Source organism: Aquarana catesbeiana, linkage group LG05, assembly GCF_042186555.1.
Source record: "Aquarana catesbeiana isolate 2022-GZ linkage group LG05, ASM4218655v1, whole genome shotgun sequence".
In the NCBI taxonomy this organism is placed as follows: Eukaryota; Metazoa; Chordata; class Amphibia; order Anura; family Ranidae; genus Aquarana; species Aquarana catesbeiana.
In genome coordinates this window covers 40,385,105-40,399,450 of record NC_133328.1, presented here as the reverse complement: position 1 = coordinate 40,399,450, position 14,346 = coordinate 40,385,105, and the positions used below count along the sequence as shown (strand labels likewise).

Below are 14,346 nucleotides of genomic sequence, written 5' to 3'. Positions count from 1 at the left end.
CATAATTTTGTAGACGCTATAACTTTTGCGCAAACCAATATACACTTATGTATTCTTATTTTTGTAGAGAAAAAAAAAAATAAATCGCAATATCGGCCTAAACTGAGGGGAAAAAAAAGTTTTTTTGAAAAAAAATGTGGGATATTATAGCAAAAAGTAAAAAATTGTCGCTCTTCTGTTTATAGCGCAAAAAATAAACCCGCAGAGGTGATCAAATACCACCAAAAGAAAGCTCTATTTGTGGGAAAAAAAAAGGACGTCAAGTTTGTTTGGGCACAGCGTCGCACGACCGCGCAATTGTCAGTTAAAACGGCGCAGTTCTGAATCGCAAAAATTGGCCTGGTCATTGAGCAGCCAAATCTTCCGGGGCTGAAGTGGTTAAATCTTCTGCCCTTGTTGTTTTAACTTTGGATAGTAAAACATTTTTTTTCTACCAGTAAATACCTTATACAGCCCACTTCCTGTTTCTTGACTGGTCATTAGCCTAGGCTTATGACATCATGCACAGCTCTCTATCTCGTGAAAGTTTGCTAGGAAGGGAAGGGGGAGATGAGTCATAAGAGGGCCAATGAGAGCTGCAGAGCTGGAGGTGTGCCTCTGTGTAAATCCAGGAAGTGAACAGGCAGCAGCTTTAGCTTCCCACAGTTAAAATGGATGCAGCCAGACTCAGTGGGGGGAGATTTCTGCAGCATAATTGGCAAGTACAGAATCACAATATATATGTATAAAATAATACGCAAAGCGGTTGGAGGGAAGCTTCAGAATGGCAAAGATGTTTTTATTACAAATTATGTGAGCCGACTGCAGTTCCTCTTTAACCACTTCAGCCCCGGAAGGATTTACCCCCTTCCTGACCAGAGCATTTTTTGAGATTCTGTACTGCGTTGCTTTAGCTGACAATTGCGCGGTCGTGCGACGTTGTACCCAAACAAAATTGACGTCCTTTTTTTCCCACAAATAGAGCTTTCTTTTGGTGGCATTTGATCACCTCTGCGGATTTTTTTTTTTTAACCAAAAATATCGCAATAAGTGTATATTGATTAATTTGCGCAAAAGTTATAGCGTCTACAAAATAGGGGATAGATTTATGGCATTTTTATTATTTATTTTTTTTACTAGTAATGGCCGTGATCTGCAATTTTTACTGTGACTGTGACATTATGGCGGACACATCGGACACTATTTTGGGACCATTGTCATTTATACAGCGATCAGTGCTACAAATAGTCATTGATTACTGTATAAATGACACTGGCAGGGAAGGGGTTAAACACTAGGGGGCGATCGAGGGATTAAGTGTGTCCTAGGGAGTGATTCTAACTGGGGGGGGGGGGTGGGCTCACTACAACATGACAGAGATCACTGCTCCCGATGACAGGGAGCAGTAGATCCCTGTCATGTTGCTAGGCAGAACGGGGAAATGCCTTGTTTACATAGGCCTCTCCCCGTTCTGCCTCTCCTCACCGCAATCGCGGGCCATCGGTAAACATCGAGTTCGCGGGACCTGCGTGTGTGCGCCGGCGGTGGCAAATTCAAAAGGCTTGTACAGGTTACGCCCATTTGCCAGCCTGTGCTATTCTGCCGATGTATATGTGTGAGCGGCAGTCGGCAAGTGGTTAAGCTGTGACCAAAAAAAAAATAATAATACAAGGATTCTACTTTCACAGTTAAAGTGATTGTAAACGACCACCTTGTAAAACAAGCCATTCAGTCTTCAGGCAAACATTTTTGTATAGATATAAAAAAAAACAACAACAACACACACACTATAAAATACCTTTTTTCCCCCCTTTTTCTTTAGAAGTGATCACATTTCTTCTGTTCTCAGCTGCATAAGAGCTGGGGGAGGAGAAGCAGCAGTACACAGATCTTCCCCGTGAATGGCTGTGTAGGGGAGGTGTGTCAGGACAAGGCTGATCATTGGAGGAACACACACTGAGTTCCCAGCACAGCTAGAGAACTGACCACGGTGTGTTCGCCTGCTTATTGTGGTCAGTTTTTAATAGGAAAGCAGAGGGATTGGCAGGAACACCAGGGATTTCACACAAAGGAAGCAATGCAAAGAGAACAGGAGACTTTCTCATACAAGTACATGGCACGGCAGACACAGATCAGGAATGTGAAATGTTGGGGTAACAAACACTTTAAATTATAAAAATTATTTTGCAGTATGCACCACAATATATCTTTACTTTATTATCAGCATCTTCTATACACATATCTCAGGGCAGGGCCATCCCTTCTTATTGTTATCAGCAATCATTTTCAGAAAGATTCCCAAAATACATATAGGTTAATTTACTAATGTAAATAAATCGTCAGCCAATCGGAATTAAGCTTTATTGTTCTGCTTAGTCTTGACCGACTGATTAGAAAAGTCACATTCGATAAGAAAGGCCGGAGACACATTTCAGAAGGTCAGAGCATAGACAAGCCATCCTGTACATCACATCTACCAATGCCCAGACCTGACCCTGAAGCACTGGGTACTGCACTGTGGGATGAACTGCATCTATGTTCACACTAGCGATGGGCTTGGGCGTGTTCAGAGCAAAACGCGCCAGTAAGCTGGCACTGCCCACCGCCAATCACAGGCAGCGTGTGTATGAGCAGCTGCTGGTTGGTAAATGCCTCACGATCTATGATTGGCGGTGTGCAATGATGGCATCCCGGCGGGTTCGATCCGAACACACCCGAGCCCATCACTAGCTCACACTACCAGAAAATGGACTTTGTGTGTGGCATGTTCAAGCTCCATTTTGAGAAACCAGTGTTACCAGTTGACATCTAAGGTCTCATGCACACTAGAGCTGCAAGGTTCTGGCCAAAATGAGAATCACAATTTTTTTTTTTGCTTAAAATAAAAAAAAAAAAAAAAAAAAAAAAAAAAAAAAAAATCACGATTCTCTCTCTCACATTATACAAAAAAAAAAAAAAAAAAAAAAAAAAAAAAAAAAGGGCTAACTTTTACTGGTTAGTTTTTGTTTTTATTTTTAATTCATTAAAGTAATTTAAAAAAGAAAAAATTGCATTTGAAAAGACCGCTGCGCAAATACAGTGCGACATAAAATATTGCAACAACCACCATTTTATTCTCTAGGGTGTCTACTAAAATAATATATATAAATGTTTGGGGGTTCTAAGTAATTCTAGCAAAAAAAAAATGATTTTAACTTGAAACCATTAAATGTCAGAAAAGGGTTTATAGTGTTTAAGTGGTTAAACTTTTTTCACTTACACAGGAAGTCTATTCCATTGACAAATTGTTACAATGTTTATACTTAAGTTCAACTGATAAAGAATGTTTTGATTCCTGGCAGACTGCCCAGTTTTTCTCTTCCTTTCTTTTGAGGGCTGTGGCTTCAGAAGAGCAGAGAGAATTCTTTGCATAGAAAGAATTGTGAAACACTTTAGTCAAGATCGCGATAACGATTCTTGACAAATAATTGTGCAGCTCTAATGTACACTGAACGTTTTTGCAGCTGCTCTTAGGGGCGTCTGGCGTTTTCTTTTCCTGCCTCTAAACTCCATGCAATGTCAGTCTAGATGTCCATGCACACACAGGCTTTTAGCAGCGTTAAGCGGCAGGGGAAAAAAAAAAATTTAATGGGACGGCACAGTGGTGTAGTGGGTAGCACTTTCGCCTAGCAGTAAAAAGGGTCGCTGGTTCAAATCCCACCTACGACACTACCTGCTTGGAGTTTGCATGTTCTCCTTGTGCCTGCGTGGGTTTCCTCCAGGTACTCCGGTTTCCTCCCACACTCCAAAGACATGCTGGTAAGTTAATTGGCTTCTGTCCAAAAATTTGCCCTGGTATATGAATGTGAGTTGGGGACATTGGATTGTGGGCTCCTTGAGGGTAGGGACCGATGTGAGTGTGTACTCAGGTTGAACTGGATGGACTGGTGTCTTTATTCAACCTTACTAACTATGTAACACACTGCCAGTGCTTCCAGGAGCAGCAGAGTTTTGGCAGAAAAAACGCTTGACTCTGCTAAACGCATTTATCACTTGAGCAGTAGTTCATTTCAATGGCCAGAATAAATTATTAACCACTTCCAGCTCAGGCCAATTCCGGCACTCCTCTCCTACATGTAAAAATCATCATTTTTTTTGTTAGAAAATTACTCAGAGCCCCCAAACATTATATATGTTTTTTATAGCAGAGACATTGGGAAATAAAATGGCGGACGTTACAACTTATGTCACACGGTATTTGCGCAACAATTTTTCGCCTTTTTTTGGGAAAAATACGTTTAAAAAAACAAAAAACACAAAAGTTAGCCTGATTTTTTTTGCATAATGTGAATGATGTTCTGCCAAGTAAATAGATACCTAACCTGCCAGCTGATGCCTCTTACGGGGGAAACGCGTCGGTGGAGCAGCATTCCTTAGACGTCACCACGTAGCAGCTTGTCTGGCAAGATGCACGGCTGTGTTACCATTGTGATATTAACCTTTTTTTTTTTTAAATGTGAGTGTTACATATATTTTTGAATACATTTATGTATGGGGTTCTACACTATAAAGCCTTTTCCTTTGATTAATCTATTTATCTAGGAATATCCGGAGACAGATAGTCGATATCCAAGAGAAGAGCCTTTACCTTTATAGTCCGGTCCTATTGAGGAGGTGCAGTAGATCACGAGGAGAGGAGAGGATTTTTCGCATTGAATCTATTGGCAGGAGCGCATCTGATCTCTATGATCTGAGATCCAACCGCTATGTTTTTTTTTTTTATGAGCATGTTGGACTGTTTATCAACTTTCTAGACACAATATCATATATACATTGACACTTTATATGTGTGCGATCTGTTTGTATAGATTGTAATTTTATTTTTAATTGGATAGCACGCTTAGATTTTTCTCACAAAGAGGACCTGACATACTTATTTCTATTACAAGGGATGTTTACATTCCTTATAATAGAAATAAAAGAAATTAAAAAGGGACAGTGTTTAAAAAAAAAAAAAAAAAAAAAAAAAAAGCAAAGCGCCCCATTTCTCCGTGCTCACGCACAGAAGTGAACGCATACGGAAGTCGCGCCCATAAATGTAAACGGTGTTCAAACCACACATGTGAGGTATCGCCACGAATGTAAGAGCGAGAGCAATAATTCTAGCGCAGGACCTCCTCTGTGACTCTAAACAGGTAACCCGTAAAAAATTTTAAAGTGTCACCTATAGGGTTTTTTCTCCATGAGCGTGCGCAATTTTAAAGCATAACATGTTAGGTAGCGCTGCACGATTCTGGCTAAAATGAGAATCACTATTTTTTTGCTTATAATAAAGATCACGATTCCCTCACAATGTTTGCGGCATAACATCATCTTTCACATTATACTAAAAAAAAAAAAAAATGCCTAACTTTACTGTTTATTTTTTTTTTAATTAAAGTAATTTTTTATTTTTTTTAAAGTGTTTAAAACACCGCTGCGCAAATACCATGTGACATAAAATTTTGCAACAACCACCATTTTATTCTCTAGGATCTCTGCTAAAAAAAAAAAAAAAATAATCAATAATAATAATAATAAATATAATGTTTGGGGGTTCCAAGTAATTTTCTAGCAAAAAATGCTGATTTTAACTTGTAAGCAACAAGTGTCAGAAAAAGGTTTAGCCTTTAACCTCTCTGGCGGTATGATTATTTCGGATTTTAGGTGCTGAAAGCGGTACAATTATTTTGCATAGAAATTTGGCGTTTTATATTGTAGTCCTGTAACACACTTAAATCTGTCCACCAAGAGTCTAGTAGATATCCCGGGTATGATGAAGTCTGAAACACGAAAACATAAATTATAATATAATTAAAAAAAATATATATATATATATAATAATAATAATAATAAAATAAATTTCCCCACGATTCATCATCGCTCAATTCTGCAAGTGTTCTAATTTATTATCGCTGTTTTCTAGCTGGTCTAAAGCCACTTTTGACGTAAAGGGACACTTTTTGGTTGCTATGGACAATCTCAAGTTTCCAGGCAGAAAGAACAGTATATATCATATAAAACTGCATACAGGGCATGGGCCAAAGCAATGGGGACAAAAGGGATGTGAAATGATTTCATACAGTACTGTAATCTGTGGGATTACAGTACTGTATGTGTTATGGTTTTTACATTTTTTTGAATTTGCCACCAGGCTCCGCCCCCATACGTCGCGACGCTCGCAGGGAACGGAGCCTGGCACAGAGAGGCTTCGGGCGGAGGACAGAGCCCGCAGACAAAGCGGGGGGGACATTGCAGGATCCTGGGGACAAGGTAAGTAACGCCGCACCAGGATCCTGCAATGTAATCCCGAGTGTGGCTCGGGGTTACTGCTAATGGTGCTGAAATTTAACCCCGAGCCACACTCATGAATACCGTCAGGGAGGTTAAGTAGTTAAACTAACCTCAATTATAGACCGAAGTTCATCCCTGTGATCCAAAAGAACAGAGAAATACATTGTTTATAGTTATATCTCAGCGCTGAGGAATGTTGTAAAACTTGGCAGGCTGCCTGGTTTTTGTTTTTTTTTTTGTTGTTTTTTTACAGCTGTCTTTTGAGCAGAGAACTCTCTGCACTGAATCGAAAAAAATGCTTTGTTAAGATCGGGAAGGGGGGGGTTGAATCGAGATTTTGATTTTTTTAACAATTAATCGTGCAGCTCTAATGTTAGTTATATTTACTCAGCATCATAACATCCTTCACAATACACAAAAAAATTGGGCTAACTTTACTGTTTTTTTTTTTTTATTCATTAAAGTGTATTTTTTTCCCCAAAAAGGTTCACTGCAATTTTATAACCAAAAATGTGTGTAAGCATTACTTCCTTTACCTGTAGGAGATCCAACTCAAATTTGCTTTGTTTTGGCATTCTTGGACCACCTCGTCAGCCTGCTCAAAAAACGTGGCTGACTCAGTAATAAAATGCCTGTTCCATTGCTTCTGAGGTCATAACCAAGTTGTTTCAACAATCTAAGCCTGGTTCTCAGGCGGCTTAAACTCACGTCTGACAGCAAAGTATTATCAAGTAATTTACTAGCCTCAACACCACAATCTAGGAGCACCTCGATCTTGTAGACGAAGACCTTAGGTGACAGGAGAAGGATGCTGGGATTCTCATAAATGTGGCGGGTGATGTCAGCCTCCAGAACACCCAAAGACTGCAATTTTTGTTGAAAAAGTAAAAAGTTTTCTTCAATGTAATTATTGCATAAGTTGAGAATAAACGCTCCTTCACCATAGATCCAAGAGAGCATGTCCTTGTTCTCCAACTTCATGAGGGACTGTAAGGACTCTATGTTGGCCTTCACTCTGTTAATACTTCTTGTTAAAATAAAAATATTGTTGGTGATGGCCTGTCTAGCGAAATCCTCTGGGTTTTCCCCTCCTAAACGCACACAGAGCTCTTCTAAAAAAGCCACCATCTGCTTGTTGATTTGAACACTGTTGGCGAAGGTCCGAGGAGACTGGAGCATGAGCTCGTTTAAAATTTTGGGTGACAACCCCAGAGACTGGAAGAAGGCAATGTTTTCTGACAACTTCTCAATACCTCCCGATCGGAAGAAAGACTCCGGAGAGCGAGTAACGACCAACATGACGGCTTTGTCGGTTTTCAAGATACTTTGCCAAAGTCCCCAAACTTCAGGCAGGTCTTTGGAGCGGCAAGTAATTGCCTTTGGATACCTTAAAATGATACTTTCAACACTCAAATGGCTGGCTCCTTTCTGCAGCAGAAACTCCTCGAGTTTTTCTTTGCACATGGCATGTCTGATTATGGTTGAGGGTCGTCTGCTGATTTTTCCATCGTCCATATTCGTGACTTTGGCATTGGATTGGATTGAATTTGGCAACTGTGCCACATTTTCCTTCTTTCCCCCATGGCCTGAAAATTGAGTGCATGACCGCCCCAACAGTTTGATGAAAAGTCCAAGATTTAAAGGACCGGTTTCATGCGAACTTTTCACGAAATGTCCAGTTATGTTCATTAGAATTTTAAGAGCCATAGTTCAGTCTCTGTTCCTACAACTAAACAAAATGTACATTTTTAGTTTAATGAGCAACTGATATGTACAATTTGGCAAAATGTATAAAGGATGGAGGTACAGCTGTCCATGCCCAAGTCTGGTGAGTGCATTGTGCGTCTGCACTGTCTGGTGAGTGCCCAAGTCTGGTGAGTGCATTGTGTGTCTGCATGGTGGTGGAGAGGAACGTTTCCTATACTCACTGAGGACATTATTTATGTGTGGGATCTATACATGGACTTCACAATTTTTATGTATTTTTTATAATTCAAATGAAGATTTGTTTATTCACTATGGTGATTTATGATATGTATTTCATGATATAAGTGCCAGTTCACACTATAGAAACGCGTGCTTTTCTGAATGCACGTTTGCTGTGTTTTTGATGCGTTCCAGTGCATTTTTTTCCTCCTCTCTTTTCTTAACCTTAAATAAAGGACATTTGTGTTCCAGTGCGTTTTTGGTGTGTTCCAGTCCAGTCCAGGAAAAATGCAGCATGTTCTACTTTTTTTTTTTCTGGAACTGGAACTGCAAGCACTGGTGTGAACTATGCCATTGAAAACCATATAACCTACTTTCCATGCATTTTTGATGCAGAAAAAAAAATGCACTGGACTGCATCTGGTGTGAACTGGGCCTAAGAGCGTGGTTCCTTTATTTTCACGTACCCCATACTCATTCACATAGGGTGGGGGGGCCGGGATCCGGGGGCCCCCCTTTTAAAAGGGGCTCCCGGATTCTGATAAGCCCTCTGCCCGCAGACCCTGACAACCAACGGCCAGGGTTGTTGGGAAGAGGCCCTTGTCTTTATCAACATAGGGACAAGGTGCTTTGGGGTGGGGGGCTGCAGGGCGCCCCCCTGCCCCAAAGCGCCCACCCCCCCCCCCCCCCCCTGTTAAGGGCATGCAGCCTGGTACGGTTTTGGGGGGGGGGGGGGGGCGCCCGCTCATCCCCACCCCCTTTCCTGACCGGCTGGGCTGCGTGTTCGGATAAGGGTCTGGTATGGATTTTGGGGGGGACCCCCATGCCGTTTTTTTGGCGTAGGGGGTTCCCCTTAAAATCCATACCAGACCTAAGGGCCTGGTATGTGCTTGGAGGGGAATTCCCACTCGCTGCAATAGGAAAATGTGTTTTTCCTATTGCAGCGAGCGCGAGATGTACAGTACCCTGTCGCCGAGAACCAGCGCGATGGGATCGCGCTGGAAACATTGTCGCGGGCAGGTACTGTAGTTTGTACAAAAGTCCGATGGTTTTGTGTACACACGATTGGACTTTGCTCCATCAGACTTTTGTTGCCAGAAAGTTTAAGGTTAAATGTCTTTTCTTCTAATTTTAATGAGTGGCCATGTGTCTTATTAAACTCCCTTCCGCGAAAAAGTTTTATCCCTATTGTGGGGTCACCAGTACGGTATTTATAAATTGAAATCATATCTCCTCTCAAGCGTCTTCTCCAGAGAGAATAAGTTCAGTGCTCGCAATCTTTCCTCATAACTAATATCCTCCAGACCCTTTATTAGCTTTGTTGCCCTTTTCTGTACTCGCTCCAATTCCAGTACATCCTTCCTGAGAATTGATGCCCAGAACTGGACAGCATACTATAGGTGTGGCCGAACCAGAGTCTTGTAGAGTGGGAGAATTATCGTTTTAGCCCTGGAGTTGATCCACTTTTTAATGCATGTCAATATTCTGCTTGCTTTGTTAGCAGCAGCTTGGCATTGCATGCCATTGCTGAGCTGAGCTGAATGATCGGATTTTCCGACAACTTTGTGTGACCGTGTGTATGCAAGACAAGTTTGAGCCAACATCCGTCGGAAAAAATCCTAGGATTTTGTTGTCAGAATGTCCGAACAAAGTCCGACCGTGTGTACGCCCTATTACACTAAAATCTCTACATCTACAGACATCCACGATCGAATACTAACCTATCTAGCCCTGTAAAGAAAAAATCAGCATACATACCTTTTCTGAAACCGATCCGACCCCACGCTGAGCTGTCAGCTGCGGCTTCGCTGTGTAGGCGGGTGCAGAGGACACAGCCGAAAACAGAAGCCCCATAATAATTCTAAGGGTGACATCACATCCCATTCATTTCACAGCCGTTGTCAGCCGTATCCTCTGCAGCGCTGGAGACCGGACTGGCTTAAAAAAAAACTATGTATACTGATTTCTTCTTTACAGGGCTAGATAGGTTAGTGTTAAATAGTGGATGTATGTAGATGTAGAGACTTTAGTGTTAGGCTGGACTTACACTTTCAGTCTTCAGAACAACTTTAAGGCTGGGTTCAAACCTATTCAGTGTACCGCATCGCATGTCATTTACTGTATACAGGAATCGCTCCAGATTCTTGTACAAATTACATGCAAATTCAGTGCAGTGCGAATTGAGCCATACCTAATTTGCTCTGGATCCACACCAAAAAGGTGCAGGACCCTTTTTTTTGTCCGCACTGGAATCGTAGCGCATGGGTGTTTAGACACATGCGTTCTGATTCCATTCAATTCCACAGTTCACACTGCGTTCTGCAAACTGTTTTGGGGGTTCATTAACCACTTAAGGACCGCCTAACGCCGATTTACGTCGGCAAGGCGGCACGGGCAGGCAAAATCACGTACATGTACGTGATTTGCCTCTCGCGGGTGGGGGGTCCGATCGGACCCCCCCCCGGTGCCCGAAGCGGTCCCGTTCTGTTCCCCGGCGATCCGAGATGAGGGGGAGGCCATCCGTTCGTGGCCCCCCCCTCGCGATCGCCGCCGGCCAATGGGAACACTCCTTTGCTGCTGTATGCTAAACAGCAGCAAAGGAAATGATGTCATCTCCCCTCGGCTCGGTATTTTCCGTTCCAGCGCCGAGGGGAGAAGACATCAATGTGAGTGCACAACACACTACACACACAGTAGAACATGCCAGGCATACAAAACACCCCGATCCCCCCCCCGATCGCCCCCCGATCCCCCCCCAATCACCCCCCCCCCCCCTGTCACAAACTGACACCAGCAGGTTTTTTTTTTTTTTTTTTTTTTTTTTTTCTGATTACTGCATAGTGTCAGTTTGTGACAGTTACAGTGTTGGGACAGTGAGTATTACCCCCCTTTAGGTCTAGGGTACCCCCCTAACCCCCCCTAATAAAGTTTTAACCCCTTGATCACCCCCTGTCACCAGTGTTGCTAAGCGATCATTTTTCTGATCGCTGTATTAGTGTCGCTGGTGACGCTAGTTAGTGAGGTAAATATTTAGGTTCGCCGTCAGCGTTTTATAGTGACAGGGACCCCCATATACTATCTAATAAATGTTTTAACCCCTTGATTGCCCCCTAGTTAACCCTTTCACCACTGATCACCGTATAACCGTTACGGGTGACGCTGGTTAGTTCGTTTATTTTTTATAGTGTCAGGGCACCCGCCGTTTATTACCTAATAAAGGTTTAGCCCCCTGATCGCCCGGCGGTGATATGCGTCGCCCCAGGCAGCGTCAGATTAGCGCCAGTACCGCTAACACCCACGCACGCAGCATGCGCCTCCCTTAGTGGTATAGTATCTGATCGGATCAATATCTGATCTGATCAGATCTATACTAGCGTCCCCAGCAGTTTAGGGTTCCCAAAAACACAGTGTTAGCGGGATCAGCCCAGATACCCGCTAGCACCTGCGTTTTGCCCCTCCGCCCAGTCCACCCAAGTGCAGTATCGATCGATCACTGTCACTTACAAAACACTAAACGCATAACTGCAGCGTTCGCAGAGTCAGGCCTGATCCCTGCGATCGCTAACAGTTTTTTTGGTAGCATTTTGGTGAACTGGCAAGCAAGCACCAGGCAGCGTCAGGTTAGCGCCAGTACCGCTAACACCCACGCACGCACCGTACACCTCCCTTAGTGGTATAGTATCTGATCGGATCAATATCTGATCCGATCAGATCTATACTAGCGTCCCCAGCAGTTTAGGGTTCCCAAAAACGCAGTGTTAGCGGGATCAGCCCAGATACCTGCTAGCACCTGCGTTGTGCCCCTCCGCCCGGCCCGGCCCAGCCCAGCCCACCCAAGTGCAGTATCGATCGATCACTGACACTTACAAGGCACTAAACGCATAACTGCAGCGTTCGCAGAGTCAGGCCTGATCCCTGCGATCGCTAACAGTTTTTTTGGTAGCATTTTGGTGAACTAGCAAGCACCGGCCCCAGGCAGCGTCAGGTTAGCGCCAGTACCGCTAACACCCACGCACGCAGCATACGCCTCCTTTAGTGGTATAGTATCTGAACGGATCAATATCTGATCCGATCAGATCAGATCTATACTAGCGTCCCCAGCAGTTTAGGGTTCCCAAAAACGCAGTGTTAGCGGGATCAACCCAGATACCTGCTAGCACCTGCGTTTTGCCCCTCCGCCCGGCCCAGTCCAGCCCACCCAAGTGCAGTATCGATCGATCACTGTCACTTACAAAACACTAAACGCATTACTGCAGCGTTCGCAGAGTCAGGCCTGATCCCTGCGATCGCTAACAGTTTTTTTGGAAGCTTTTTATTGAACTGGCAAGCACCAGCGGCCTAGTACACCCCGGTCGTAGTCAAACCAGCACTGCAGTAACACTTGGTGACGTGGCGAGTCCCATAAGTGCAGTTCAAGCTGGTGAGGTGACAAGCACAAGTAGTGTCCCGCTGCCACCAAAAAGACAAACACAGGCCCGTCGTGCCCATAGTGCCCTTCCTGCTGCATTCGCCAATCCTAATTGGGAACCCACCACTTCTGCAGCGCCCGTACTTCCCCCATTCACATCCCCCAACGAAATGCAGTCGGCTGCATGAGAGGCATTTTTATGTGCTCCCGAGTACCCCTACCCAACGAACCCCCCCCAAAAAGATGTTGTGTCTGCAGCAAACGCGGATATAGGCGTGACACCCGCTATTATTGTCCCTTCTGTCCTGACAATCCTGGTCTTTGCATTGGTGAATGTTTTGAACGCTACCATACACTAGTTGAGTATTAGCGTAGGGTACAGCATTGCACAGACTAGGCACACTTTCACAGGGTCTCCCAAGATGCCATCGCATTTTGAGAGACCCGAACCTGGAACCGGTTACAGTTATAAAAGTTAGTTACAAAAAAAGTGTAAAAAAAAAAAAAAAATATATAAAATAAAAAAAAATAGTTGTCGTTTTATTGTTCTCTCTCTCTATTCTCTCTCTCTATTGTTCTGCTCTTTTTTTACTGTATTCTATTCTGCAGTGTTGTTATTGTTATTGTTATTGTTATTATGTTTTATCATGTTTGTTTTTCAGGTATGTAATTATTTATACTTTATTGTTTACTGTGCTTTATTGTTAACCATTTTTTTGTCTTCAGGTACGCCATTCACAACTTTGAGTGGTTATACCAGAATGATGCCTGCAGGTTTAGGTATCATCTTGGTATCATTCTTTTCAGCCAGCGGTCGGCTTTCATGTAAAAGCAATCCTAGCGGCTAATTAGCCTCTAGACTGCCTTTACAAGCCGTGGGAGGGAATGCCCCCCCCCCCCCCACCGTCTTCCGTGTTTTTCTCTGGCTCTCCTGTCTCAACACGGAACCTGAGAATGCAGCCGGTGATTCAGCCAGCTGACCATAGAGCTGATCAGAGACAAGAGTGGCTCCAAACATCTCTATGGCCTAAGAAACCGGAAGCTACGAGCATTTTATGACTTAGATTTCGCCGGATGTAAATAGCGCCATTGGGAAATTGGGGAAGCATTTTATCACACCGATCTTGGTGTGGTCAGATGCTTTGAGGGCAGAGGAGAGATCTAGGGTCTAATAGACCCCAATTTTTTCAAAAAAGAGTACCTGTCACTACCTATTGCTATCATAGGGGATATTTACATTCCCCGAGATAACAATAAAAATGATTTAAAAAAAAAAAAAATGAAAGGAACAGTTTAAAAATAAGATAAAAAAGCAAAAAAATAATAAAGAAAAAAAAAAAAAAAAAAAAAAGCACCCCTGTCGCCCCCTGCTCTTGCGCTAAGGCGAACGCAAGCGGCGGTCTGTCGTCAAACGTAAACAGCAATTGCACCATGCATGTGAGGTATCGCCGCGAAGGTCAGATCGAGGGCAGTAATTTTTGCAGTAGACCTCCTCTGTAGATCTAAAGTGGTAACCTGTAAAGGCTTTTAAAGGCTTTTAAAAATGTATTTATTTTGTTGCCACTGCACGTTTGTGCGCAATTGTAAAGCATGTCATGTTTGGTATCCATGTACTCGGTCTAAGATCATCTTTTTTATTTCATCAAACATTTGGGCAATATAGTGTGTTTTAGTGCATTAAAATTTAAAAAAGTGTGTTTTTTCCCCAAAAAATGCGTTTG

General features: G+C 43.1%; 1 protein-coding gene across 2 annotated transcripts in view; it reads right to left on the bottom strand.

Annotated features, from left to right (window-relative positions):
- Positions 1–2,941: 2,941 nt before the first annotated feature.
- LOC141144200 (transcription termination factor 1a, mitochondrial-like) overlaps positions 2,942–14,346 on the bottom strand; it is a 29,403-nt gene continuing 17,998 nt past the window's right edge. For both annotated transcript variants that reach the window (XM_073629645.1, XM_073629646.1), the window contains exons 2-3: positions 6,828–8,020; positions 2,942–5,780 (exon numbers count right to left, since the gene is read on the bottom strand). In XM_073629645.1, the coding sequence (XP_073485746.1) occupies positions 6,844–7,998 (1,155 nt within the window). In that variant the 5' untranslated portion in view covers positions 7,999–8,020 and the 3' untranslated portion in view covers positions 2,942–5,780; positions 6,828–6,843. The remainder of the gene's footprint in view (positions 5,781–6,827; positions 8,021–14,346) is intronic.